This window comes from Hemitrygon akajei, unplaced genomic scaffold, assembly GCF_048418815.1.
Source record: "Hemitrygon akajei unplaced genomic scaffold, sHemAka1.3 Scf000041, whole genome shotgun sequence".
Classification (NCBI taxonomy): Eukaryota; Metazoa; Chordata; class Chondrichthyes; order Myliobatiformes; family Dasyatidae; genus Hemitrygon; species Hemitrygon akajei.
Window position 1 is genome coordinate 2,517,716 of NW_027331927.1, and position 27,924 is coordinate 2,545,639.

Consider the following 27,924-nt stretch of genomic DNA (forward strand, 5'->3'; position numbering starts at 1 on the left):
AGATTAGCTTCGAGTTTTGAAAAACGTAAATTCTTCTTCTGTATGTGCCAACCATTGTTTAATTCAATTTAAAACTGTTCACTGTTATTATTTTACAAAGGAGAGACTATCTAAAATATTTCCTACTACAGACAAATGCTGTGATAATATGAAACTGAAGTAGCTACTTTGTTACATATGTTCTGGTCATATTCTTCATTAAAATCGTTTTGAAAATCTTTATTTTCTACAATTTCTAAAGCTCTGAAAATTAATTTACAACCTAATAGATTGACTGTTCTATTTGGAATAGCTCTACATCATATTCAGGGTATTTCATCTTCAGATCAACATGTAATTGCATTTGTTACGCTACTGACAAGAAGGGCTATTTTATTAAAATGGAAAGATATTTCTTCCCCTACATTAATTGAATGGTTTTCTCAAGGAATGTTATGTCTTAGTTTGGAAAAAATAGAAGTAGAACTTTTGATACTCGATTCGATTTTGGGAGAAGATGGGGTTCTTTTGTCAAATATTATCATTTAATTTGAATTATGCTGTATGGTTTCCGTCCAATTTTATTTTTCTATAAATATGAAATGACGGTTGATGATTCTTTTTTTAAAAATTTAGATGATGGTCAAACGTATTGCTCCGGAGGGTTCATTCCTAATGGATTTTTACCCCTTTTTTGTGGTTACTGGGTTTTTTCCGAGGTAGATGGGGTACTTTTTCCCCTTATTTTTCTATATATATATTTTCCATTTTTATATTTTACGATCATTTTTTTAGCTTTATTAATTGAATACATATTAATCTATTGACGCTTTGTATCATTTTATAGATGTAGAAGATTAAGTATCAATAAAAAAATTCTAAAAATGAAAAATGAAACTGTCAAAACAATCACTAGACATATGGTGCAGAGACACGTCGAGATAACTTGTGAGGTCGAGTCCATTTTATCATTCATTTGGGTTATAACCACAGACAGGAAGCCGTCCTTGAGCCGGGAGGTTCGCGCTTTAAGGCTTTTGTATCTCTTCCCCGATGGCAGAGCGGGTTTGCAGCAAGAATGTCCAGATTGTGAGGGTCTTTGAGTACATGGCCTGCTTTTCCGAGGCAGGGGAAGTGTAGGAAGAGTCCATGGAGGGGAGGCTTGTTTCTCTGATGTTCTCTGCTCTCCAAAGTTCTCTGCAGTTCCTTGCAGTCATGGGCAGAGCAGTAGCCGTACGAAGGCGTGAAGTATCGACAAGAAGCTCAGAGATCTCGTCCTTCACCCTGCCATGTGTAGCTGGATCCTGGACTTCCTGTCAGATCGCCGGCAGGTGGTAAGAGTGGGCTCCATCTCCTCTGTCTCTCTGACCCTCAGCACACATACCCCACAGGGGTGTCTCTTTGCCCTCTCCTTTACTCTCTGTATACCCATGACTTGTGTCGCCACCCACAGCTCCAATATGCTAATTAAATTTGCTGATGACACTACACTGACTGGCCTAATCTCAAATAATAAAGAGGCAGCCGACAGAGAAGAAGTCATCACCCCGACACAGTGGTGTCAAGAAAACAAACTCTCCCATATTGTGACAAAAACAAAGGAGTTGGTTGTGGATTACAGGAGGAATGGAGACAGGTATCAAATTCAACATTTCCAAGTCTGTTATTGACACAAAATGCACATTTTAATATCGATCATGACACAATGTATTTTATATATTGTTAATGACATAAAACATATTTACAGATTGTTACTGACTGAGAATCGTATAATTTGTGTTCCGTGTGTTATCTGAATCAGCCTGTGATGCTGCCACAAGTCAGTGTTTCTCTGTTCCTATACCTTCCCGTACTTGTGCACTTGGCAATAAATTCAACAGGACCTGAGAAATCTCAGTGAGATTTGATTAGTGATGATCATCTTGGCAGCTCGGTAGGTCGAATGTATGAGACAGTACACTGTTAAATGCAAAACCCTGAACAGTGTCGATGATCAGAGGGATCTTAGACTCCAAGTTCATCGCTCCCTGAGAGAGACTGCACAGATTGATCGGGTGGTTAAGAAGGCAAATGGCATGGTTGTCTTAATTAGTTGAAGCATTGAGTTCAAAAAGTCGGGAAGTTGTGTTGCAGCTGTTACGAGCCTGCGGTCGTACTGTGACTGTTTCTTTAAGAGCGCCGGCGTGAGGAGGCGGGACTATGACGTCAGTCACAGGCTGACAGCGCTGACTGTGGACTGAACCATAAGAGAGAGAGAGAGCGATCTGCAGACAGGCAGTCGGTCAGTCTAAAGAGAGAGAGAGAGAGATTGGAAAAGCTGATAGCTTCAGTTAGTCGCAGCTGAGGCTTGGAACTCTCCTATGCCCACAAGAGTGGGTTGATCATCGGTACACGGAACCACAACGAATGTGTGTGGCTGTCACTTCGTATAATCCATAGGAGTGGATTGTGGAATATCTTGTGTTAACCCTTGCCTGGGTATGTTGTGTGGTAACCCCTGGAAGACGGTATTCCTGTGACAGGTCACTTTCGCTGAGAACTCGTATGTAGACGGATTCAACGGATAAGAACTTCGTCGACGGTTATTTTGAAGTAACGGCCGTTTCTCTACGTTTCACCCTGGATTACAAATATCTCTCCACCATTATTTATTCCGTGGATTACTGAACTTTCCTACTTTACCATCTCAAGACTCTGAGCTTTGTTCCCTCAGGCTCGATAGTCTGGGAGTTATATTTACACATATATACACATAACACTGTTAACTTTCCTTTATTTCATTAAGTTACTACATCATAAGTAGATACTAATAAAGAGAATGGTTTTAACATCAAAACCAGACTCCAGTGTGAACTCTATTACTGCTGGTTCGATTCTAAAACGTTACATTTCGTAACACAGTTTTATAAATTAGTTAGCCCACATCTGGAGTGTTTCATACAGTTCTGGTCGCCCCCATTCTCGGAAGGATGTCGGGGCTTTGGACAGGGCGGGGAAGTGGTTTATCAGGACACAGCCTGGATTAGAGGGCATGAGCTATAACGATGGGCTGGACAAACTTGCGTTGTTTTCTCCAGAGCGGCGCAGGCTGGGGTGAGACTGGATGGACGTTTATAAGATTACAAGAGGAATAGATAGAGTGGACAGACGATATATTTTTCCTGGGGGTTGAAATGTCTAATACATTTAAGGTGAGAGGAGATGTGAGCGGCAAGTTTGCTTCTTTCCACAAACTAATGAGTAGCTGGAGTCTCTGCCTGTGGGGGGGGGGGGGGGGGGGCGGGGGGCGGTGTCACCAATCCTGACACGTGATCCCGTTTGCCCCTCCCATATAACCGCAGATGGGCAGCATCTGCGCGTGTTTCCGAGGCCCCGCCTCCCGATGATGTAACAATCTCCGCGCATGTTCACAGTCTCCGGGTGGACGGTGTTTTCCTCTCCGCTCAGAGCTGAAGTGGGTCGGCTGTGTGTTCGGGAAAGTATTTCGTCTCTTCCGTCGGGATCACTGTCTGCGGGCCGAAGATATCACTTTCCCATCGGTGAGTATTGAGACCGATCCCGAGCGGGGAGATCCGATGTTGGCCGTGAGCCCCGAACTGAGGGCCAGGAATTCATTTGTTTCCCAACTATCTGGGCTCGTCAGAAATGTGTCGACTTCAGTTAATCTGCATTGAACGATCCAAACCAGGAGCCCAGGCTGTCTGTTTCCACAGAATTGAAATAGAAGTCCCGCCGACAGGTCACGTGAGGCTGTGTTCCGCAGATTCGCCCCGCCCTCCGCTTTGTGACGCCAGATCACGTGGTGTGATTTTGGCCGCTGAGTCTCATTAACTTCCCCGAACTCTCCTCGTTTCCTGAGGCTCCTCGCATTTGTCCTGGAGCTTTATGGCGGTTGTGTCTTCTCCCTGAGTGGGGTGGGTGAGAAAGGAGAACGTCCCAAGTTGTGGGGGATCTTTGGTTACACTGCCTGCTTTACCGAGGGACTGGGAAGTCTAGGGGGAGAATGGTTCGAGCCTCAGCTCCACGCAGTAGAGCTGAGCCATACATTACTCCTGCACGTTTATAGTCCAGCGACGGCGGTCGGTCCAGTATAGACAAGACAAGATCTGTATCCTAGGATCTGCAATACAAATTTCCTGAAATGGTCCTGTTTTAACCTGGAAATGGAGTGATAGTATAACAGTAAAGGAAGCACAACTTTTCCCTGTAAATTATCCTGGAATGGATTTGTCTGTTATTCCTGGAAATGTGTCCGGTGCAGTTGTTGCTAATGAGGTTCACATGAATATTCTCAGGAATGATCGGATTTATATATGAGGAGCATTTGATGGCTCTGGACCTGTGCTCAATGGAGTTCAGAGGGACGGTGGGGGTGGTGGAGGGATGTATGGTTAAGTAAACATACCGAATGCTGAAAAGCCTGGATACAGTGGACATGGAGAGAATGTTTCCATTAAACAGAGAGTCTGTGATCTGACAGCACGGTCTCAGAATAAACTTGCTTCCCTTTAAAACTGAGATGAGAAAAAAATTTTGACCAAAAGATGTCTGATATGTGGAATTTGTTGCCACAGAATTTGTCTGAGGCTGCCATTTGTGTCTATTTGTGAAGATTAATATACTGATGATTGCTGAGTAGCTTCAGGGTTACAGGAGGAAGGCAGGAATATGGAGTTGGAATAAAAATCAGCTATGATTGAATGGTTGAGTGGTGGAGCAGACCAGATGGATTGAATCACCTAATTCTGTTCCTGTGTCTTATGTCTTACCATGACAGAATGATGGCTCCTTCTTATCCCGTATTGTTTTGTGATGTGTGAGGGACAATCAAAGATTGTTCACTGAGATCATTATATTTACCAACGTTTACATTTCAGTGAGTTTTGTTCCTAGTAACATTAAGCAGAAATGTTTGGTCCTCCTTTTCATTGTTAACATGCTTCATTATCTTTCATGTTAAAATTAGACCTGCGATGAGAGATTTATTGGAAGAAAACCCACGACTGAAGACGAGGGAACAGCAACAAGTGAACCAGCCCGAGGACTGAGAGCATCAACTGGAGAGAATCCATCTGACTCGGAGATTCCAGTGATTCAGTCAGGAGAAAGTTTGGTGAGTCTCATTTACTCAAACACTGGTCCTTTAGACATTACATACCTGTACAAAGGAAGGTAGGAAATAGTTGGGAGTGAGACTGAATGTGCCCAGAAGAACCAGTTATGCCAGTACCAGTCAGACACAGTTGTGAAGAAGCCCCCCCCCCCAATATTCCCTTTAAATTTTTCACCCTTCACCCTTAACCCATGTCCTCTGTTTTTTTTTTCTCCCCCAGCCTCAGTGGAAAAAGCCTGCTTGCATTCACTCTATCTATGCCCATCATAATTTTATACATCTCTATGAAATCACCCCTCATTCTCCTACGCTCCAGGGAATAAAGTCCTAACCTATTCAACCTTTCTCTGTAACTCAGTTTCTCAAGTCCCGGCAACATCCTTGTAAACCTTCTCTGCACTCTTTCAACCTTATTAATATTCTTCCTGTAATTCGGTGACCAAAACTGCACACAGTACTCCAAATTCCCCCTCACTAATGCCATATACAACCTCACCATTACATTCCAACTCTTATACTCAGTACTTTGATTTATAAAGGCCAATGTACCAAAAGCTCTCTTTACTACCCTATCTACATGTGATGCCACTTTTAGGGAATTTTGTCTCAGTATTCCTAGATCCCTCTGTTATAGTGCCCTCCTCAGTACCCTACCATTTACCTTGTATGTTCTACCTTGGTTTGACTTTCCAAAGTGCAATACCTCACACTTGTCTATATTAAACTCCATCTGCCATTTTTCCAGCTGGTTCAGATCCCTCTGCAAGCTTTGAAAACCTTCTTCACTGTGCACTACACCTCCAATCTTTGTATCATCAACAAATTTGCTGATCCAATTTACCAAATTATTATCCAGATCATTGATATAGATGACAAATAACAATGGACCCAGCATTGATCCCTGTGGTACACGACTAGTCACAGGCCTCCACTCAGAGTAGCAATCCTCCACTACCACTCTCTGACTTCTCCCATTCTCAATTCCCAATCAAATTTACTACCTCACCATGTATACCTAGTGACTGAATCTTCCTAACTAATCTCCGATGCGGGACCTTGTCAAAGGCCTTACTGAAGTCCACTACATCCACTGCCTTGCCTTCATCCACTTTCCTTGTAACCGCCTTGAAAATCTCTAATATATTTGTTAAACATGACCTACCAATCTGAGGCCACAAACCAGGCACGCCCAGGATCCTCTTCAGTTTGCATATAAGGAGAAGGTGGGAGTGGAGGATGCTATCACGTATTTGCTGCACAAATCACTCTCTCACCTAGATGGGGTTAGTTGTGCTGTGAGGATTACATTCCTTGACTTCTCTAGTGCCTTTAACACCATCCAGCCCAAGATCTTAAGGCACAAACTAACGGAGATGGGAGTAGACTCTCACATGGTGGATTGGATAGTGGACTACTTGACAGATAGACCTCAGTATGTGCGGTTGAGAGACTGTAGGTCTGACACGGTGGTCAGCAGCACAGGGGCGCCGCAGGGAACCGTACTCTCTCCGGTCCTGTTCACCCTGTACACATCAGACTTCCAATATAACTCAGAGTCCTGCCATGTGCAGAAGTTCGCTGATGACACGGCCATAGTGGGGTGTGTCAGGAATGGACAGGAGGAGGAGTATAGGAAACTGATACAGGACTTTGTGATATGGTGCAACTCAAACTACCTGCGTCTCAATATCACCAAGACCAAGGAGATGGTGGTGGACTTTAGGAGATCTAGGCCCCATATGGAGCCAGTGATCATTAATGGAGAACGTGTGGAGCAGGTTAAGACCTACAAGTATCTGGGAGTACAGTTAGACGAGAAGCTTGACTGGACTGCCAACACAGATGCCTTGTGCAGGAAGGCACAGAGTCGAATGTACTTCCTAAGAAGGTTGGCGTCATTCAATGTCTGTAGTGAGATGCTGAAGATGTTCTATAGGTCAGTTGTGGAGAGCGCCCTCTTCTTTGTGGTGGCGTGTTGGGGAGGAAGCATTAAGAAGAGGGACGCCTCACGTCTTAATAAGCTGGTAAGGAAGGCGGGCTCTGTCGTGGGCAAAGTACTGGAGAGTTTAACATCGGTAGCTGAGCGAAGGGCGCTGAGTAGGCTACGGTCAATTATGGATAACTCTGAACATCCTCTACATAGCACCATCCAGAGACAGAGAAGCAGTTTCAGTGACAGGTTACTATCGATGCAATGCTCCTCAGACAGGATGAAGAGGTCAATACTCCCCAATGCCATTAGGCTTTACAATTCTACCGCCAGGACTTAAGAACTTTTTAAAAGCTATTATTAATGCTTTTTGAGACGGTGATTTAGATGCAGATCATATTTTTTACTGAGTTAAGTATTGTATGTAATTAGTTTTGCTACAACAAGTGTATGGGACATTGGAAAAAAAGTTGAATTTCCCCATGGGGATGAATAAAGTATCTATCTATCTATCTATCTATCTACCATGCACATAGCCATGTTGACTCTCCCTAATAAGTCCCTGTCTGTCTAAACAATTGTCAATCCTATCTCTTAGTACTCCTTCCAATAATTTACACATGACTGACATCAAACTTGCCAGCCTATAATTTCCCGGATTACTTTTAGAGCCTGCTTTAAACAACGGAACAACATGAGCTATCCTCCAAATCTCTGGCACCTCACCCGTAGATAACGACATTTAAATATATCTGTCAGGGCCCCTGCAATTTCAGCACTAGTCTCCTTCAAGGTCCGAGGGAATATCCTGTCAGGTCCTGGAGATTTATCTACTCGCCTCAAGGTAGCAAGCACCTCCTCCTCTTCTATCTGTATAGGTTCCATGACCTCAATACTTGTTTGCCTTATTTCCATTGACTCCATGCCAGTTTCCTTAGTAAATTCAGACACAAAAAAAACCATTTAACATCTCCCCAATTTCTTTTGGTTCCATACATAGCCCACTGCTCTGATCTTCAAGAGGACCAATTTTATCCCTTAACTATCCTTTTGCTATTACTATACCTGTGGAAGCTCTTACTATCCTTCACCTTGACTGCCAACGCTACCTCACGTCTTCTTTCAGCCCTCCTGATTTCTTCCTTAAGTATTTTTTTGCACTTTTTATACTCCTCAAGTACCTTCTTTGCTCCCTGTTTCTTATACATGTCATACATCTCTCTCTTCTTTATCAGAGTTCCAATATCCATCGAGAACCAAGGTTCCTTATTCTTATTCACTTTGCCTTTAATCCTGAGACTTTGTCCCCAGGGTGTCCTCATGGGCCATCCAGAAATGATTTCAGCTGGTGACAGCCCTGTTTTCTCCTGTGGGGTAACCCTCATGTGGAATCGGGCTAATGGTCGGACCTTCAAGCAAGTGACTCCAGTCTCTGCTGTTAGTCTGGCCAGTTTACTCTTCAGAATGCCATTGGCTCTCTCCACTCTGCCAGCGGCCCGTGGGTGGTGTACAAACTGGAATTGTTGCTTGATAGCTAGTTTGTTACATACCCCTTCATTTACTTTCACTATAAAGTGTGAGCCATTGTTGAACTCAGCATCTCTGGCTTGTACCTGGGAATTATTTCCCTTAATAATACCTTCACAACAGTCACAGCAGTATTAATGGTAGTTGGAATAGCTTCAATCCATCTACTAAACACATCTATAATAACTAAGCAGTATCTATAGCAATGTACTCTAGGCAATTCAATAAAATCAAATTGTAGACACGAGATAGATCCAACTGTCAAGGGAGTCATACCCGGTGTGCAGGGTACAGGTTATCAACCATTCCCTCCTTTCCCAGGTGTGTACAATTATGTATATAATCGGCCAATATTGGTAAAAACTGTGTAGGAACACAAACCTGTCCCACTGGGGTGATCCAAAAACCTATGTTGGGGTCTTTCTGGCACCCCATCTGGGACCACAGTTTTCACTCCTCCGCAGAGGCGTCCCCCTGAGAAGAACAAAACTCGAGGTAGCTGTAGAGTGGTGAGTAAGTTGTTTACAAAGGTGGCAGATGGGGTGGCCAGAGGAAGTCAGAAATCCCCACGTTCCCAGAGACCCTGTAGTCATGTACAATTCCAAATACATAACGGGAGTCTGTGTAAACGTTCCCACTTTAGTCTGTTGCTGGGATACAGGCACGAGTCAGAGCAAACAGCTCAGCCTTCTGGGTGGAGACAGCTGCTTCAAAAGAGGCCTGTTCAATTACTTCACTGTCTGTCACTATCGCATAGTCAGAATATTGTTATATTCTGAACCCAGGGCAAACCCTGAAGGTGGTATTGGGAACCACCAGTCCTGTCTGTCGCCAAAAGAAATCTGGAACTTCAGCAAGAAATGCAATGCCGTCTCTTCCTTTAACCTCTCCAATCACTATGACTGGGAATTTCTGTCACTCGAGGGGTGCATAATATTAGCTTTCCTCAGTTGAGCACCACGTAGGGTCATAGCACAGAGTCACATGAGAGTCGGCCGCTGGCAGAAGGGGTTCAAATGTACTGGAGTCCAGATAAAGTGCCCACCACTGGGTGGTCAGAAACTGAGGAAGCTATCAGTTGTTCGCAGTTCCAGCGTGCTATCCTTGTCTGTGCATAGAATCTCGACTTCCAACTGACAGAGCAAGTCTCTCCCTACGAGATTACACCCCCGTCTGGTGGTGACAGTAAATGAAACCTCACACTGGTTCCCCTGGAATTCCACCTGCAGTGGCTGGGTGCGTGAATACGTACGTTCCGTGCCTTCGAACCCTGACAGAGTGATTGTAGCATCTGATAGCTGGAATCCCTTTTCCGATACTATTTCCTGATTGAGAGTGTTGTGGTTGCCCTCATATCAATCATAAACGGAACTGGAATTCCAGCAACTTGCAATATTACATTGGGCTCTTCCTGAGGGTTGGCCCTCATGGTTGGAAGCATCTTCTTGTCAGTTTCTAAATGGGTTGTTGTCCCCACCTATCCCTTGGTAGGTTTTTGTTCCCATTTCTGTTCCTCAGATATAGCCCGCTCGCGTCCTTCTTCCCGCTGAGCATATTCACCTTTAATATTATTTCCCATCAGGGTTGATCAGGATTCGAAAGTTGGGTCCTAATGATATGTCAAAACTCGTCGCATTCGATTTCGGTCATTGTCAGGACAATCCATATTATTTGTTTTAATTATGTTGGCTAACTTAGTTGGTAAGCATTGGAGCAGTAGGGCATTGAACTGGGGGGACAGATTCCCATCATTAAAGGCTTGGTCTCCTGCGAAGGTGCCGTAGCAGGCCACAAATCGCTCCCAATAGTCTGGTCCCCATTCCCCAGGCTTAGGTTTGCATTCAGGTACTTTAGTGATGTTTACAGGTTGCTGGAGAGCCCTTTCCAAGGCTTGAATAATCTGGTCTGTCTGTTCATTCTCATTATGGTTTCTCACCTGTAACTCCTGATAGGTTTGGTATCTCAATTCTGCCTTCCATTTCCACCCCTCATCAGCTGAGAGAATCATGCAGCAGAGACTGAATAAATCTTGCGGAGTTGCATTAGACATTTGTGTAGTACTGTGGACACACTGAGCAAATTGTGCTGGTTTTTCTTTTCTATCTGGGGCCTGATTCATGATCATTATCATTTCTTGAGGCTTCCAGGGTGCATACACAGGAATCACTGAGGGCTGTCCCTCCTGCTAGTCCTAGGGGGAGCATTTGCTGCTGCTCTTCAGGAGGATTTAAACTAATGTGGCGGGGGATAGGAACAAGTGCAGAGAGACAGAGGGGTGTAAAATGAGAGTAGAAGCAAAAAGTCGTAAGGTGAAAAGTAAAAGTGGCAGGCAGTCAAATCCAGGGACAAAAATCAAAAAGGGCCACTTTTCAACATAATTGTATAAGGGCTAAGAGTGTTGTAAAAACAAGCCTGAAGGCTTTGTGTGTCAATGCAAGGAGCATTCGTAATAAGGTGGATGAATTGAATGTGCAGATAGTTATTAATGAATATGATATAGTTGGGATCACAGAGACATGGCTCCAGGGTGACCAAGGATGGGAGCTCAACATCCAGGGATATTCAATATTCAGGATGGATAGACAGGAAAGAAAAGGAGGTGGGATAGCGTTGCTGATTAGAGAAGAGATTAACGCAATAGAAAGGAAGGACATTAGCCTGGAGGATGTGGAATCAATATGGGTAGAGCTGCGTAACACTAAGGGGCATAAAACGCTGGTGGGATTTGTGTACAGGCCACCTAACAATAGTAGTGAAGTTGGGGATGGCATTAAACAGGAAATTAGAAATGCCTGCAAAAAAGGAACAGCAGTTATTCAATCTACAATATACATATAGATTGGGTGAACCAAATTGGTAAGGGTGTTGAGGAAGAGGATTTCTTAGAATGTGTGCGGGATGGTTTTCTGAACCAACATGTTGAGGAAACAACTAGAGAGCAGGCCATTCTAGACTGGGTATTGAGCAATGAGGAAGGGTTAATTAGCAATCTTGTCATGCGAGGCCCCTTGTGTAAGAGTGACCATAATATGGTGGAATTCTTCATTAAGATGGAGAGTGACATAGTTAATTCAGAAACAAAGGTTCTGAACTTAAAGAAGGGTAACTTTGAAGGTATGAGACGTGAATTAGCTAAGCTAGACTGGCAAATGATACTTAAAGGGTTAATGGTGGATATGCAATGACAAGCATTTAAAGATTGCATGGATGAACTACAACAAGTGTTCATCCCAATTTGGCAAAAGAATAAACCAGGGAAGGTAGTGCACCCGTGGCTGATAAGGGAAATCAGGGATAGTAAATTAGCCAGAAAAAGTGGCATACCTGAGAACTGGGAGAAATTCAGAGTCCAGCAGAGGAGGTCAAAGGGCCTAGTTAAGAAAGGGGAAAAAGATTATAAAAGAAAGCTGGCAGAGAACATAAAAACTGACTGTAAATCTTTTATTGATATGTGAAAAGAAAAAGATTGGTTAAGACAAATGTAGGTCCCTTACAGTCAGAAACAGGTGAATTGATCATGGGGAACAAGGATATGGTGGACCATGTGAATAACTACTTTGGTTCTGTCTTCACTAAGGAGGACATAAATAATCTTCTGGAAATAGTAGGGGACCGAGATGGAGGAACTGAGGGAAATACATGTTAGTAGGGAAGTGGTGTTAGGTAAATTGAAGGGATTAAAGGCAGATAAATCCCCAGGGCAAGATGGTCTTCCTCCCAGAGTGCTTAAGGAATTAGGCCAAGAAATAGTGGATGCATTAGTGATAATTTTTCAAAACTCCTTAGATTCTGGATTAGTCCCTGAGGATTGGAAGGTGGCTAATGTGACCCCACTTTTTAAAAAAGGAGTGAGATAAAAACCGGGGAATTATAGACGGGTTAGCCTGACATTGGTTGTGGGGAAAGTGCTAGAGTCGGTTATCAAAAATGTGATAATAGCACATTTGGAAAGAGGTGAAATCATCCAACAAAGTCAGCGTGGATTTGTGAAAGGAAAATCATGTCTGATGAATCTTATAGAATTTTTTGAAGATGTAACTTGTAGAATGGATAGGGGAGAACCAGTGGATGTGGTATATTTGGATTTTCAAAAGGCTTTTGACGAGGTCCCACACAGGAGATTAGTGTGCAAACTTAAGCACACGGAATTGGAGGTATGGTATTGATGTGGATAGAGAATTGGTTGGCAAACAGGAAGCAAAGAGTGGGAATAAACGGGACCTTTTCAGATTGGCAGGCAGTCAGCAGTGGGGTACTGCAAGGCTCAGTGCTGGGACCCCAGTTGTTTACAATATATATTAATGATTTAGACGAGGCAATTAAATGCAGCATCTCCAAGATTGCGGATGACACGAAGCTGGGCGGCAGTGTTAGCTGTGAGGAGGATGCTAAGAAGATGCAGGGTGACTTGGCTAGGTTAGGTGAGTGGGCAAATTCAAGGCAGATGCAATTTAATGTGGATAAATGTGACGTTATTCACTTTGGCCTACTCCTGCATCTATTTTTTCTTTCTATCTGTGGAATATTAAGATCTCCCACAATCACAACCTTGTGCTTACTACAAGTATCTGCTATCTCCTGACAAATTTGCTGCTCCAATTCTCGCTTCCGATTAGGTGGTCTATGATACCACCCTATAAGTGTCACTACACCTTTCCCATTCCTCAATTCCACCAAAATGGCTCCCTAGATGAGCCCTGTAATCTATCCTGTCAATGTCTATGCTGTAATATTTTCTCAGACAAGCAATGCAACACCTCCCCCTCCTGCCCCTCCAATTCTATCACACCTGAAGCAACGAAATCCAGGAATATTTAGTTGCCAATCACACCCCTCCTGCAACCATGTTTCTCTAATAAATACAACAACATATTTCCAGTTATCAATCCATGCTCTAAGCTCATCTACCTTTCTTACAATGCTCCTAGCATTAAAATAGATGCATTTAAGAAACTCTCTACCTCTTCCTCTCTGTTTATCCCTAACTGTGCAAACAACTTTATTATCTTTTTTTTCCTTCTCCCCCACATCTTCGGTCTGAGCGCTCCTACATCAGGGAGGAAAGTCAAATCATCTCTGTGTTAAATGTTTCACCATCACGGTGACTGAAGGCAGATGCAGGTTCATGAGGGACTGTTACTGTCAGATTCTGCAGTTCTTGCGGCTGCTCATCGCACCCAGGATTGAACCCTGGTCACTGAGCATTGGAGGAGTCTGTTCTGCTGATGTTAGCCTTAAACTAGACTGGTGTTTAATATTGTGGATCTGTGAAAGAGAAATCAGTTCTGTGTCAAATCCCGTGTCTCAGGTACTTACTGACTCTACCACACTCACAATGTACACAAGAAACGCCACTCGGCCCATCTGGTCCCTGCCCATGTTTCTGTTCCATATCAGTTTATGAAAATCTACCCCTGCCATTCCCCTCTCACTCTCCCTGTGACGACAGGTTGCAACTAGTCACCACTCCGTGGGATAGGAGATTTCCCGTAAATTTCATAGAATCACAGAAATCTTCAACACATTACAGACCCTTTGGCCCACAATGTTGTGCCGACCATGTAACTTACTCTAGAAACTGCTTAGAATTACCCTACCACATAGCCACCTATTTTCCTAAGCTCCATGTACCTATCTAAGAGTCTCTTAAAAGACCCTATTGTATCCGGCTCTGTCACTGTTGCTGTCAGTGCATCCCACACACACGCACCACTCTTTGCTTAAAAAACTTAGCTCTGATATCTCCTCTGTACCTACTTCCAAGCAGCTGAAACCTATTCCCCCTCGTGTTAGCCATTTCTGCCTGGGAAAAAGCCTCTGGCTATCCACTCGACCAATGCCTCTCATCATCTTATACACCTGCATGATTTTCTCCAGGGTGAATAAGACGATGAGCTCACTGTGGTTTTGACGTTCTCTCTCTCTCTCTCGATCTCTCTCAGTAAAAGAACCTGCAGTCTCGCAATTCAATGCACCTCTAAAGTCTGACAGCAGACTAGCGAGTGAATCTTCGATGGTGCAGAGTCAGAAACCGAAGAGTTGCCAGCCTGAGTCAGGGGCTCCAGAGAGAGATGGGGTCCAGAGGAGGAGGACAAATAAGACCAGCACGATGTGGTCAAAAGTGAAAGATTAGAAGTATTTGGAAACTGGTTGATCGAAAAAAAAGGTGGTTAATTTCTGCAAAACACAGGTGGAAATCAACAGATCAGGCAGAAATTTTGGAGAGGAATAAATAGAAAACGTTTAGGCCGAGCCCCTTCCGCATGCCGAGCCTGTATACTCCGCTGCTTAGTTGCTCTCTGAATTGCAGAGTGCCTCCAGCGTTTTGTGTGTGTGCATCTCTGTATTTCCAGCAACTGCAGAATCTCCTGTATTTTATATCTGCATTTTACTTTGGCATTAGATACACGTTGATATTGAGTATATTGCTTATGGGAGCAGCTTTCTGCGCTAAAACAGCTGCAGATTTTTCTATACACACGATAAAAAGAAATGAGGTATGGACATTGGACCGGTGCTTGCAGAAATGTTTAAAGGCACCGTGATTACCCATAGGGCAATGCGTTAAGAATTTCGCCGGTGCTGAAGCGCCAATGAAATGTGAGGACGTCCCTGAGTTTCACGCATGCGCGCAGTACACAGAAGGCCTTGAAAATGTCGGTTGCAGGTAAGAGCGTTTCTCCGTGTTTTTATCTTAAACACCGACTTCGGGATAATTCCTGTGAAATCCGGTCACCGTGACTAGCAAACCCGGGACAGTCCTGCCCTCTTCCCTCTCTCTCAGCCCCACGATCCGTACACGGGCCCTGGGGAGCTTCCGGTTGATGAGGGAATGGGAACCGATGGATCTCTCAGACAGAGCTGAGCTCCAGCTATCTAAATGAAAGGATTAGGAACTCGGAGAAAGGGAACAAAATCTTTTACATCAGCAGTTGAGAAAATCGGCATTAGTACTCTTTTCCGTAGATGCTGCCTGGCCTGCTGAACTCCTCCAGTATTTTGTGTGTGTTGCTTCCTCTACCTGCTCTTGCTCTGGACTTTTCTACCGGTGAGAACATGTTTTGTCCCATTCTCTCTGGGTACGTAATGATATCAAACAACTTTGTCCTGGGCAACAAGTAGCTTTCACATCACAAATGTGCCAGACGCCGGTGAGACAGACTACTGCCCTTCCCTTCATATTCATTGGGATTTCATTCACTGAGTTCACCACTGTCAGTCATTGGGGGAGGGTTCAGGGGGAATATTTATGTAGAATACAGAAACTGGTGATGCTTGCGTGCATTGTGGTGATGCAAAAGTTGCTGGAGAATTTGCAAGTGGGAAGAAGTGGAGTGATATTTGGAAATCTGACTTTTTAAAGCGTAATTTAGCAAGGAAACCACATATGGACAATGTGCAAAAGTTTTGGCGAGAAAATCCTTCATTACCCGTTACAGGCCTGCTACATAGGTTGTGTGAGAGAGCAGATGAACTGGATCGAACCCAGAGGAGATCAAAGTTCCTATTGACCGTGATTTGCTAGTGTGTCACTGTACACATATTGTCACTGGGTAAAAAATGCACAGTACAAGATTTATCTGCACACTGGTTATTACAAATTAGAGGGGAGATTATTACAAATTAGAGGGGTATTGGAGGGAAGGAGGGGAGACCTCCAGTGTCCCTGATGCCCTCACCTACAAGATGTGCAGCTTGTAACCCTGCACTTCAATGAGCTGCAACTTGAAATGGGTGAATTCCAGATCATCCAGCAGTTGGAGGGGGTGATAGATATGACATGAAGAGAGGTGAGTTACTCCCAAGGTGCAGGACACAGGAAACTGGGTGAGAGTCAGGAAGGGGAATGAGGTTAAATATCCATCGCAGAGTACTCTAGTGGCCATCCCCCACAACAACAGATGGACCATTTTAGAAACTGTTGGGGGGAATTACCTGGCAGTGGAAAGTCAAAAGGCTGATAGGGGATTCGTTAGTTAGAGGAACAGAACAAGAGGGGACGAATATCCTAGTGGTAAGGCTTGCTAGCGGTAGTGAACAGGGGAGGGGGTGATGTGGTTAAAATAAGTTGTAGGGGGAATGGGAGCCAGAATGACAGAACAGATAGTGGAGAGGGTGAATTTAATTGACTTTATTAGATACATACTTCATAAACATGAGGAGTAGAAATATTTACCTTACATCATCTAAATGTGCAATGTGTAATTTACAGTAATTTATAATAGATAGTTTGCACATAGGACAGTCAATATAACATCGAAATGCAATTATATCAGCATGAGTTAATCAGTGTGATGGCCTGGTGGTAGATGATGTCCCGGAGCCTGTTGGTCCTTTTGCTGTGGTACCGTTTCCTGGATGGTAGCAGCAGGAACAGTTTGTGGTTGTGGTGAATTGGGCCTGTTTGTCCCTGATATTCGTTGGGCCCTTTTTACACACCTGTCCATGTAAATGTACTGAATCGTGGAAAGTAGACTGTGCAATGTATAATTTCCTTGTTTATATTTAGAGACATTTTTTGGTGTATAAAATGATGAGGGGTATTGAGTGTGTGAGTGGCCAGAGGAGTGTTTTTTCCCCCCAGGGTTGAAATGGTTAATGCCACTTTTCCACACTCCCATAGACCCTTTGTCCATCTCCTGAGTAAATAGAGATGGAAAAATATTTAAGATCTCCCCCATCTGCTTTGTTTCCACACGTGGATTGCCATTCTGGTCTTCCAGAGGACCAACTTTGTGCCTTGCAATCCTTTTGCTCTTAATCTATCACTAGAATCCCTGAGGATTATCCTTCACCTTTTCTGTGACAGCAACCTCATGCAATCTATTAGCCATCCTGATTGATTTCTTATGTGTTTTCTTGCATTTCTGATATCCATAAGAAACTGACTGCCTATCAGTCAGTCTGCCTATTGGGAGACTGTAGGTCTGACACGGTGGTCAGCAGCACAGGAGCGCCACAGGGAACCGTACTCTCTCCGGTCCTGTTCACCCTGTACACATCAGACTTCCAATATAACTCGGAGTCCTGCCAAGTGCAGAAGTTCGCTGATGACATGGCCATAGTGGGGTGTGTTAGGAATGGACAGGAGGAGGAGTACAGGAAACTGATACAGGACTTTGTGATATGGTGCAACTCAAACTACCTGCGTCTCAATATCACCAAGACCAAGGAGATGGTGGTGGACTTTAGGAGATCTAGGCCTCATATGGAGCCAGTGATCATTAATGGAGAATGTGTGGAGCAGGTTAAGACCTACAAGTATCTGGGAGTACAGTTAGATGAGAAGCTAGACTGGACTGCCAACACAGATGCCTTGTGCAGGAAGGCACAGAGTCGACTGTACTTCCTTAGAAGGTTGGCGTCATTCAACGTCTGCAGTGAGATGCTGAAGATGTTCTATAGGTCAGTTGTTGAGAGCGCCCTCTTCTTTGTGGTGGCGTGTTGGGGAGGAAGCATTAAGAAGAAGGACGCCTCACGTCTTAATAAGCTGGTAAGGAGGGCGGGCTCTGTCGTGGGCAAAGTGCTGGAGAGTTTAACATCGGTAGCTGAGCGAAGGGCGCTGAGTAGGCTACGGTCAATTATGGAAAACCCTGAACATCCTCTACATAGCACCATCCAGAGACAGAGAAGCAGTTTCAGTGACAGGTTACTGTCGATGCAATGCTCCTCAGACAGGATGAAGAGGTCAATACTCCCCAATGCCATTAGGCTTTACAATTCAACTGCCAGGACTTAAGAACTTTTTTTTAAAGCTATTATTAATGCTTTTTTGAGTTAGTGATTTTAGATGCATATCATATTATTACTGAGTTAAGTATTGTATGTAATGAGTTTTTGCTACAACAAGTGTATGGGACATTGGAAAAAAATGTTGAATTTCCCCATGGGGATGAATAAAGTATCTATTGTCGTGGCTTTTCGTGCTTTTCAAATGACCAGGAGACGCAGAAGATTCTTCAAGAAGGGTTAAACTTTAATTTGCAAATCAAAGCTGAGACAGTCATTGAGCTGGTTGCTGACTGCCTCCCGATTCTTGGATACAGCAGCTTTTTAAAGCAAACCTGGTTTAGCTGCATTAACATATCAAAGCGGTGCATATCACAGTTACTATTGTTTTTACCTATTGACTTATTCGTTCTAATCGGCTATATAGTTTTAATTACACAGCAGACCTGTTCAAAGCAAAATATCCCTACATATTGTCTCTACATTGCTTTATTACGTAGTCGACAAATTCAAAGCAAAATATCCCTGAGTTTCATTAACACATATTGTCTCTACATTCAATTGGATACCTGATTAGCATATATTGACACATCATTGTCCTTTAGCATTTCACACAGTTTTGGTTACACAGCAACTTCACAGCAGGCGACCGCTTTCAGCCACCTCTCCCTAGCATATACCAACACACCATAGTTTTTAGCATTAAGTTTTATACTCCATAATATTCATATTCTCCAATACTCCATAATATTCATATTCTCCAATACTATCTATCTATCTATCTATCCCTGTTATGCAATTCAATTTTGTGCTTTACCAGGGTCTCAATATCTCTTGCAATCCAAGTTTCCCTACAGTTTCTATCTTTACCTTTTATTCTGACATACCCGCTTTCTACTTTCAAAATTTCGCTTTGAAGGCCTGCCATTTACCAAGCACACATTTGCCATAAAGCAGCCTGTCCCAATCCTCAGTTGCCAGATCCTAGTGTCATAATTCCAGGTGTTGATCATGCCCTGAACACATCCACCTTTCCAACGCTGCTCCATGTATTGAAATATACAGGGCTCAGCATATTCATTGCACCATGCTCAACTTTTTCATTCCTGACTTTGTCTGAGGCCTGAACAACATCTGTCTCCACAACCTCTCCACTATCTGCTCTGTTATTCAGGCTCCCATTCCCACTGCAACTTTAGTTTAACCCTCCTTATCCCCACCTCCCACCATGCAGCTCTATCACCCCTCTGGCTTTCCTCTCCCAGATCAATAAAAAGGAGGTGCATACCACGTACAGGCAGATAGGAACAAATGGGGTACTTATGAAATACAGGAAATTAAAGTGAACGCTTATGAAAGAAATAAAAGAAGGCATGAGGTTGCCCCAGCAGACAAGTGAAGGATAATCCTCAGGGATTCTGCAGACATGTTAAGAGCAAAAAGATTGCAAGGGAAAAAATTAATTCTCTGGATGATCAGAATGGTAATCCATATGAAGGGATAACATAGATCTGGGAAGATTTTTTCTGCATCCGTATTTACTGAAGAGCTGAACACAGAGTCTACAGAAGTGAGGCAAAGCCACATCAACATCATGGACCCTGTACAGATTACAGAGGTGGAGGGATTTGCTGTCTTGAGGCAAATTAGTGTGGATCAAGCCCCAGGGCCTGACAAGTTGTTCGCTAGGACCCTGCGGAAGACAAGTGCAGAAATTATCGGGGCCTTAGCACAGATATTTAAATCATCCTTAGTGACAGGTGAGGTACTGGAGGATTGGAGGACAGACAATGTTGTTCTGCTGTTCAAGAAAGGCTGTAAAAATGAACTAGGAAGTTATACGTTGCTGAGCTTGACATCAGTACTGGGAAAGTTATTGGAATGTGTGTGCAGGAACCAAGTATATACTGTAAGTATTTGGATAGGTGTGGACTGATAAAGGATAGACAGAATGGCTCTAGCCAATCTTAGAGAGTCTCTCAAGGAAGTTATCAGGAAAGTGGATGAAGGCAAGGCAGAGGATGTTGACTACATGGACTTTAGCAAGGCACTTGACAAAGTCTCATATGGGAGGTTGGTCAAGAAGGTTCAGTCACTCAGCATTCAAGATTAGACAGTAAATCGGATGAGACACTGTCTTTGGGAGAAGCCAGAGTGTGGTAGCAGATGGTTGCCTCTCTGACTGGAGGCCTGTGTCTAGTGGTTGCCACAGGGATCAGTGCTGGATCTGTTGTTGTTTGTCATCTATATCAGTAATCTGGATGATAGTGTGGTTAACTGGATCAGCAAATTTGTGGATGACAAGAAGACTGGGGGTTTAGCGGACTGCAAGAGGACTATCATGGCTTGCAGTGTGTATCATGGTAGCTGAGCGAAGGGCGCTGAGTAGGCTACGGTCAATTATGGAAAACCCTGAACATCCTCTAGATAGCACCATCCAGAGACAGAGAAGCAGTTTCAGCGACAGGTTGCTATCGATGCAATGCTCCTCAGACAGGATGAAGAGGTCAATAGGAAACTGATACAGGACTTTGTGATATGGTGCAACTCAAACTACCTGCGTCTCAATATCACCAAGACCAAGGAGATGGTGGTGGACTTTAGGAGATCTAGGCCTCATATGGAGCCAGTGATCATTAATGGAGAATGTGTGGAGCAGGTTAAGACCTACAAGTACCTGGGAGTACAGTTAGACGAGAAGCTAGACTGGACTGCCAACACAGATGCCTTGTGCAGGAAGGCACAGAGTCTACTGTACTTCCTTAGAAGGTTGACGTCATTCAATGTCTGCAGTGAGATGCTGAAGATGTTCTATAGGTCAGTTGTTGAGAGCGCCCTCTTCTTTGTGGTGGCGTGTTGGGGAGGAAGCATTAAGCAGAAGGACGCCTCACGTCTTAATAAGCTGGTAAGGAAGGCGGGCTCTGTCGTGGGCGAAGTACTGGAGAGTTTAACATCGGTAGCTGAGCGAAGGGCGCTGAGTAGGCTACGGTCAATTATGGAAAACCCTGAACATCCTCTACATAGCACCATCCAGAGACAGAGAAGCAGTTTCAGCGACAGGTTACTGTCGATGCAATGCTCCTCAGACAGGATGAAGAGGTCAATACTCCCCAATGCCATTAGGCTTTACAATTCAACTGCCAGGACTTAAGAACTTTTTTTTAAAGCTATTATTAATGCTTTTTGAGTTAGTGATTTAGATGCATATCATATTATTACTGAGTTAAGTATTGTATGTAATGAGTTTTTGCTACAACAAGTGTATGGGACATTGGAAAAAATGTTGAATTTCCCCATGGGGATGAATAAAGTATCTATCTATCTATCTACTCCCCAATGCCATTAGGCTTTACAATTCAACCGCCAGGACTTAACAACTTTTTAAAAGCTACTATTAATGCTTTTTGAGAGAGTGATTTAGATGCATATCATATTTTTACTGAGTTAAGTATTGTATGTAATTAGTTTTGCTACAACAAGTGTATGGGACATTGGAAAAAAATGTTGAATTTCCCCATGGGGATGAATAAAGTATCTATCTATCTATCTATCTATCTGGACCAGGTGGGAAAATGGTTTTAGAAATGGAAAATGGAATTTAATGCAGACCAGTGTGAATTGTTGCACTTTGGTATGACCTACCAAGTGAGGTCTTTCACAGTGATTGGTCGGGCATGGAGGAGTGTTGTAGAAGAAAGGGACCTGGGAATACAAGTCCTTAATTCACTGAAAGTGGTATCACAGGTAGATAGGGATGGAAAGAATAATTTCAGCCCATTGCCCTTCATGAACCAAAGTACTGATAACAATAGATGGATGTTATGTTGACTTCTAGAAGACATTGGTAAGGCCTAACTTGGAGTATTGTGTGCAGTTTTGGTCACCTACCTACAGGAAAGATGTAAAAGAAGTTCAGAGATTTCAGAGAAAATTCACAAGGATGTTGCCATGTCTGGAGGACTTGGGTTAGAAGGAAAGATTAAAGAAATCAGGACTTTATTCCTTGGAATGCAGAAGATTGAGGGGAGATTTGATTGTGATAGAGAGGCACAGATAGTGTTAATGCAAGCTGGCTTTTTCCATGAAGATTGGGGGGGACGACAACCAGAGGCCAGGGGTTAAGGGTGAAAGGTGAAATGTTAAGGGGAACATGAGGGAAACTTCTTCACGCAGACGGTTATCCAGCTGTGGAATGAGCAGCCAGCACAAGTGGTGCATGCGAGCTCGATTTCAACATTTAAGAGGTTTGTGTTAGTAACTGGATGGTAGAGGTGTCGGAGTGGGCTGTTTAAATAGTTCAGCACAAACTAGATGGCCCAAAGGGCCTGTTTCTGTGTTGAAATTTTTTATGATTGTGACAAGAACCTGAAATAATACAAAAACTCACTCTAACCCCTTTTGACAGCTGTGTGAACCAACCAGTCATTTCAGCAGGAAAGTTTTATATGGTGATAAAACTGCGGCACTTTAAGTTAATAACACATAAAATAAGTTCCCAGCTACACGTCAAGAAAGACTATTTGTGTGAGAGTGTTTCAGTTACCGTGGGGCCTGGCACCCATGCTGCTCAGCAGGAACAGGGAATAATACCAATGGAGAGAGTCAAACTGAGCCAAGGCACAGATTGGAGACGGCAGAAATGCCCTATTCTTATAGAGACAGGAAGAGCATCAGGGAATTGATGGTCATTTCAGATACCAGCACTCTGCCCAGTCAGGAGATGATTTCTCTGTCCAACTTGGGTTCAACCTCATTGTAACAGTGAGGAACAGCCAAATCAAAACATAGCGACTCAAGTAATCTCATCTGAAATGTTGTCCTACACCCATTGATGGATTTTGTAAATCTTTTTACAGGTTAAAAGTGAGAAGGAATTCGTCTCCAGGAAGCTCAAACACGGCACACCAGTTTTGCTGTCTCTGTCTAGATGTTTAAGAAGTGGAGCAAGGGATCCAATTGACCACCCTTCCTGCTCAGACTGTGGGGAGGGATTCACTCGGTTATCACAATTGAAGGTACATCAGCAAGTTCACACTGGGAAAGGCCATTCACCTGTTCTGTGTGTGAGAATGGGTTCAGTTGGTCATCCCACCTGTGGACACACCAATCAGTTCACACCACACCGGGCAGAGGCTGGTCATCTGCTGCATTTCTGGGAAAGGATTCACACAGTCATCTGACCTAATGTCACACCAGAGAGTTCACACTGGGGAGAAGCCATTCACCTGCTCAGAGTGTGGGAAAGGATTTACACAGTCATCTACCCTACTGGTACACCAGCGAGTTCACACTGGGGAGAAGCCATTCACCTGCTCAGTCTGTGGGAAGGGATTCACTCATTCATCCAACCTACAGAGACATCAGCGAGTTCACACTGGGGTGAAGCCGTTCACCTGCTCAGTCTGTGGGAAGGGATTCACTCAGTCATCCCACCTACGGAGCCACCAGCGAGTTCACACTGGGGAGAAGCCGTTCACCTGCTCAGTCTGTGGGAAGGGATTCACTCAGTTAGCTAACCTACAGGATCACCTGCGAGTTCACACTGGGGAGAAGCCGTTCACCTGCTCAGTCTGTGGGAAGGGATTCACTCGGTTAACTAACCTACAGGATCACCTGCGAGTTCACACTGGGGAGAAGCCGTTCACCTGCTCAGTCTGTGGGAAGGGATTCACTCAGTTAGCTAACCTACAGGATCACCTGCGAGTTCACACTGGGGAGAAGCCGTTCACCTGCTCAGTCTGTGGGAAGGGATTCACTCGGTCATCCAACCTACAGAGACATCAGCGAGTTCACACTGGGGAGAGGCCGTTCAACTGCTCAGTCTGTGGGAAAGGATTCACTCTGTCATCCACGCTACAGAGGCATCAGCGAGTTCACACTGGGGAGAAGCTGTTCACCTGCTCAGACTGTGGGATGGGATTCACTCAGTCATCCAACCTACAGAGACATCAGCGAGTTCACACTGGGGAGAAGCCGTTCACCTGCTCAGAATGTGGGAAGGGATTCACTAATTTATCCAGCCTACAGAAACATCAGCGAGTTCACACTGGGGAGAGGCCATTCACCTGCTCAGAATGTGGGAGGAGATTTGCTGACTCTTTCACCCTGCAGAGTCATCAGCGAGTTCACAGTGGAAAGAGGCCATTCACCTGCTCAGAATGTGGGAAAGGATTCACCCTGTCATCTACCCTACTGGTACATCAGCGAGTTCACACTGGGGAGAGGCCGTTCACCTGCTCAGTCTGTGGGAAGAGATTCACTAATTTATCCAGCCTACAGAGACATCAGCGAGTTCACACTGGGGAGAGGCCATTCACCTGCTCAGAATGTGGGAAGGGATTCACTCAGTCATCCCACCTACAGAAACATCAGCGAGTTCACACTGGGGAGAAGCTGTTCACCTGCTGAGAATGTGGGAAAGGATTCACTCAGTCATCCCACCTACTGGCACACCTGTCAGCTCACAATGGGGGTGGCCATTGTTATGAACCCCTAGGTCTTGTTTGCTGTGGACTGTGTGTGTGTGCGAGAGAGAGAGAGAGAGAGAGAGAGAGAGAGAGAGAGAGAGAGAGAGAGAGAGAGAGAGAGAGAGAGAGTGAGAGAGAGAGAGAGTGAGAGAGAGAGAGAGTGAGAGAGAGAGAGAGAGTGAGAGAGAGAGAGTGAGAGAGAGAGAGTGTGAGAGAGTGAGAGAGAATGAGGGAATCAGTCTGACTTGCAGCTTGTTTACTTTTAACCGAGGACACAGAAACTCAGAGTCAGACAGAGACGAAGGAGGAAAAATGGAATAATCGATACCAGGGAATTAGTGGCCAAGGGTCACTGTTTGGAACTTTCCTTTGCCCACAAGGGTGGGTTAATTATCAATTCAGCGTACATCGAATGTGTGGTTGTCACCTCATTTGATCCATAGGAATGGATCTGATTTGGGGTATCCTGTGAAGACCACTGATGTGTTAACCCTTGCTTGGTGTGCTGTGGTAATTCACTTGAAGACGATACCCCTCATGACAAGTCACTTCAGGTGATAATTAGTATGTGGATTTGGAAGGATGACAGATAAAATCTACAGTGACTGTTGGTCTCGTTTTACCACCATGAAACCTGTGGAATACGACATAATTGCCTTCTCTGAACATTTACCCTGGATTACAAATATCTCTCTCTCATCACCTATTCTGTAGTTGAACTGAACTTTCATACTTTTCCATCTCAAGACTTCAAGCCTTGGTTTCCCCCGAGCTCAATAGTTTGGGAGTTTTATTTATACACATTTATACACATAACACTCACGAGGAAATCTGCAGATGCTGGAAATTCAAACAACACACACAAAATGCTGGTGGAACACAGCAGGCCAGGCAGTATCTATAAGGAGAAGAACTGTCAACGTTTCAGGCTGAGACCCTTAGTCAGGACTAACTGAAAGGAAAGATACTAAGAGATTTGAAAGTAGTTGGGGGAGGGGGAAATGCGAAATGATAGGAGAAGACCGGAGGGGGTGGGATGAAGCTAAGAGCTGGGAAGGTAATTGGCGAAAGTGATACAGAGCTGGAGAAGGGAAAGGGTCATGGGACGGGAGGCCTCGGGAGAAAGAAAGGTGGGGGGAAGCACCAGAGAGACATGGAAAACAGGCAAACAATTAAATATGTCAGTAATGGGGTAAGAAGTGGAAGAGGGGCATTAACGGAAGTTAGAGAAGTCAATGTTCATCCCATCAGGTTAGAGGCTACCCAGCCGGTATATAAGGTGTTGTTCCTCCAACCTGAGTTTGGATTAATTTTGACAGTAGAGGAGAGCTTTTCCGCGGCTGCCGGGATCAGGCAGGGAGGTGAGCGTCCCCCGGCACTCTTTGGCGTGTCCTCCCTATTTGCTTATCCTGATATGTCCGACCTAGGGTCACAAAATATGGGTAGGGGTTCCCTAAACATCAGCAATTTTTACAAGTAGCATGCAACATTTCAGAAGACTTATTCAAAAGCAACTCTCAATTTCCCCCTTGGCATGGCCCATTCCAGTCCGTGTTCTCCCATAGTGCGTCGGCTTTCGGGAGGGCCTCGATCTCCCCTTCCACCAGGAACAAAGGTGCCTGGTACGCCGGTGGAGGTCCATCCTTTCCAGTCAAGGCTCGATCTATAGTTCGGACGACTGGGGTCCTGATACAGGGTATGCAACAACAACCACACGTGATAAAGATAGCAATTGAAATAGACAGTCCTAGAGCCAACTGTCCAAGTAGGACCCCCCATTTCCCAAACGTACGTTCAACCAATCCAGCACTGGGTTATTGACTCCCGATTGTTGCTTTAGCTCATTGGCCAGGGACCGCAATTTAGTCAAACCCTTGGTCAGTGATCCGTCCGGGCCTGTATTGTTCGCTATGGACATACAGCACATGTCACCAAACAGGGCGCACACTCCGCCCTTCTCTGCTAAGATCATGTCTATGGCAATTCTGTTCTGCAGGGTCATTAGGGACGTCTGTGATAGCTGCTCGTGGACGGCTTCCGCGATGTCCCTGGTTAGATTAGCCAGCCTCTGAACGTTATAGTGGATCAGGTTGATCCGGTTGACATTTTTATTGGTGGTGATTGGGAATATGGCTGAAAAAAGTGGAAAGCTCTCAAAGCCTGCAGCGACCTCGTCTGCCAGCTTATATTCGTCCGGGATGTTTCTAGCCTGATAGCATCGATCCACATCCCATCGGGGTTCCTTTCCCCCCTTTCAGTGAGCGTCCTCTTGTTCCTATACCACCTCCCGATTTCATCAGGGATTGGGTTGAGGGTGTAGTCCCCTGGGTTCTTTGCCGCAATGAAAAGAGGTACATTTAGGGTGATCAGGGTGCAGGTCCCCTCCCAGTTTACAGGTAGCCAATTATATAGGACCCGTTTCCCACAGTACCACCAGAGGTCCGCTCTGCTGACAGTCAGCATGGTGGCGTTTTCCGTGCCAGTAAGACTGATCCGGGTAGAACATGCACTGTCAGGTAGGTTGCCCACTCTGTAGGGCTGATCCGACGGGGACAGGTTAGTAACGCAAGTGATGTTCCTGATCGGGTCCACCCTAAAGGCTGGTGGGGTCACATTGGCCGGGGCCATGGGGAAATAGGTTTCCCAGGACTTGCACCCGGCGGAGGGGTTGGTTAGTGACATGAGTTCGAGGGCGCAACGGAAGGTGTCGTTTTCTTCCTCGAAGGGGCTGGGACTCATGAGGAGTGTGGGTTTCCCCGTAGCACATACCCAGCAGTCCCCTATCGCTGCCTGGGTGGTGTATTGGACCACTCGGTCAACCCAGGCGTTTGCTTCCACGTACCCTGTCTCAATTGCAATATACTCCCGGGGAGTTATCTTACTCGAGTCCGAACTCTTTACCAGAACAGGGCTGACTGTGGGACCCAATCCTGGGTCTGTGTAAGTTCCCAGATTGATCCGGATAATTCCCCATGGGTCTCGGCCTGTCACGTCCGGCCTTATGATCAGGTAGAGCACGCCCCCCGCCCCATGCTCCCTGTCCTCTGACCCGCGACGAGTGGAGCAGGTCTGTGACGACCATCCCTCCATACTAAAAGGGTTGTGTATTCCTTCCTTGAGTGTCAGGATTAACGGGTTCACTCCCTGCTTTCTTCCACAAACGGAGCCCCTGTAAAGGC

General features: G+C 44.8%; 1 protein-coding gene and 1 long non-coding RNA gene across 4 annotated transcripts in view; one reads left to right on the top strand and one right to left on the bottom strand.

The window, feature by feature from the left end:
- LOC140720303 (uncharacterized) overlaps positions 1–27,924 on the bottom strand; it is a 1,203,583-nt gene that overhangs the window by 636,404 nt on the left and 539,255 nt on the right. The window lies entirely within an intron of this gene.
- LOC140720336 (uncharacterized) lies at positions 3,391–26,254 on the top strand. 2 transcript variants are annotated; one of them, XM_073035196.1, is made up of 4 exons: positions 3,391–3,518; positions 4,946–5,092; positions 15,105–15,216; positions 23,135–26,254. In XM_073035196.1, exon 4 carries the CDS (start codon positions 23,463–23,465, stop codon positions 24,684–24,686), a length of 1,224 nt encoding a protein of 407 aa, XP_072891297.1. In that variant the 5' UTR covers positions 3,391–3,518; positions 4,946–5,092; positions 15,105–15,216; positions 23,135–23,462; the 3' UTR covers positions 24,687–26,254. The 2 variants fall into 2 exon arrangements, with proteins under 2 accessions (XP_072891297.1, XP_072891298.1); XM_073035197.1 differs by lacking the exon at positions 15,105–15,216.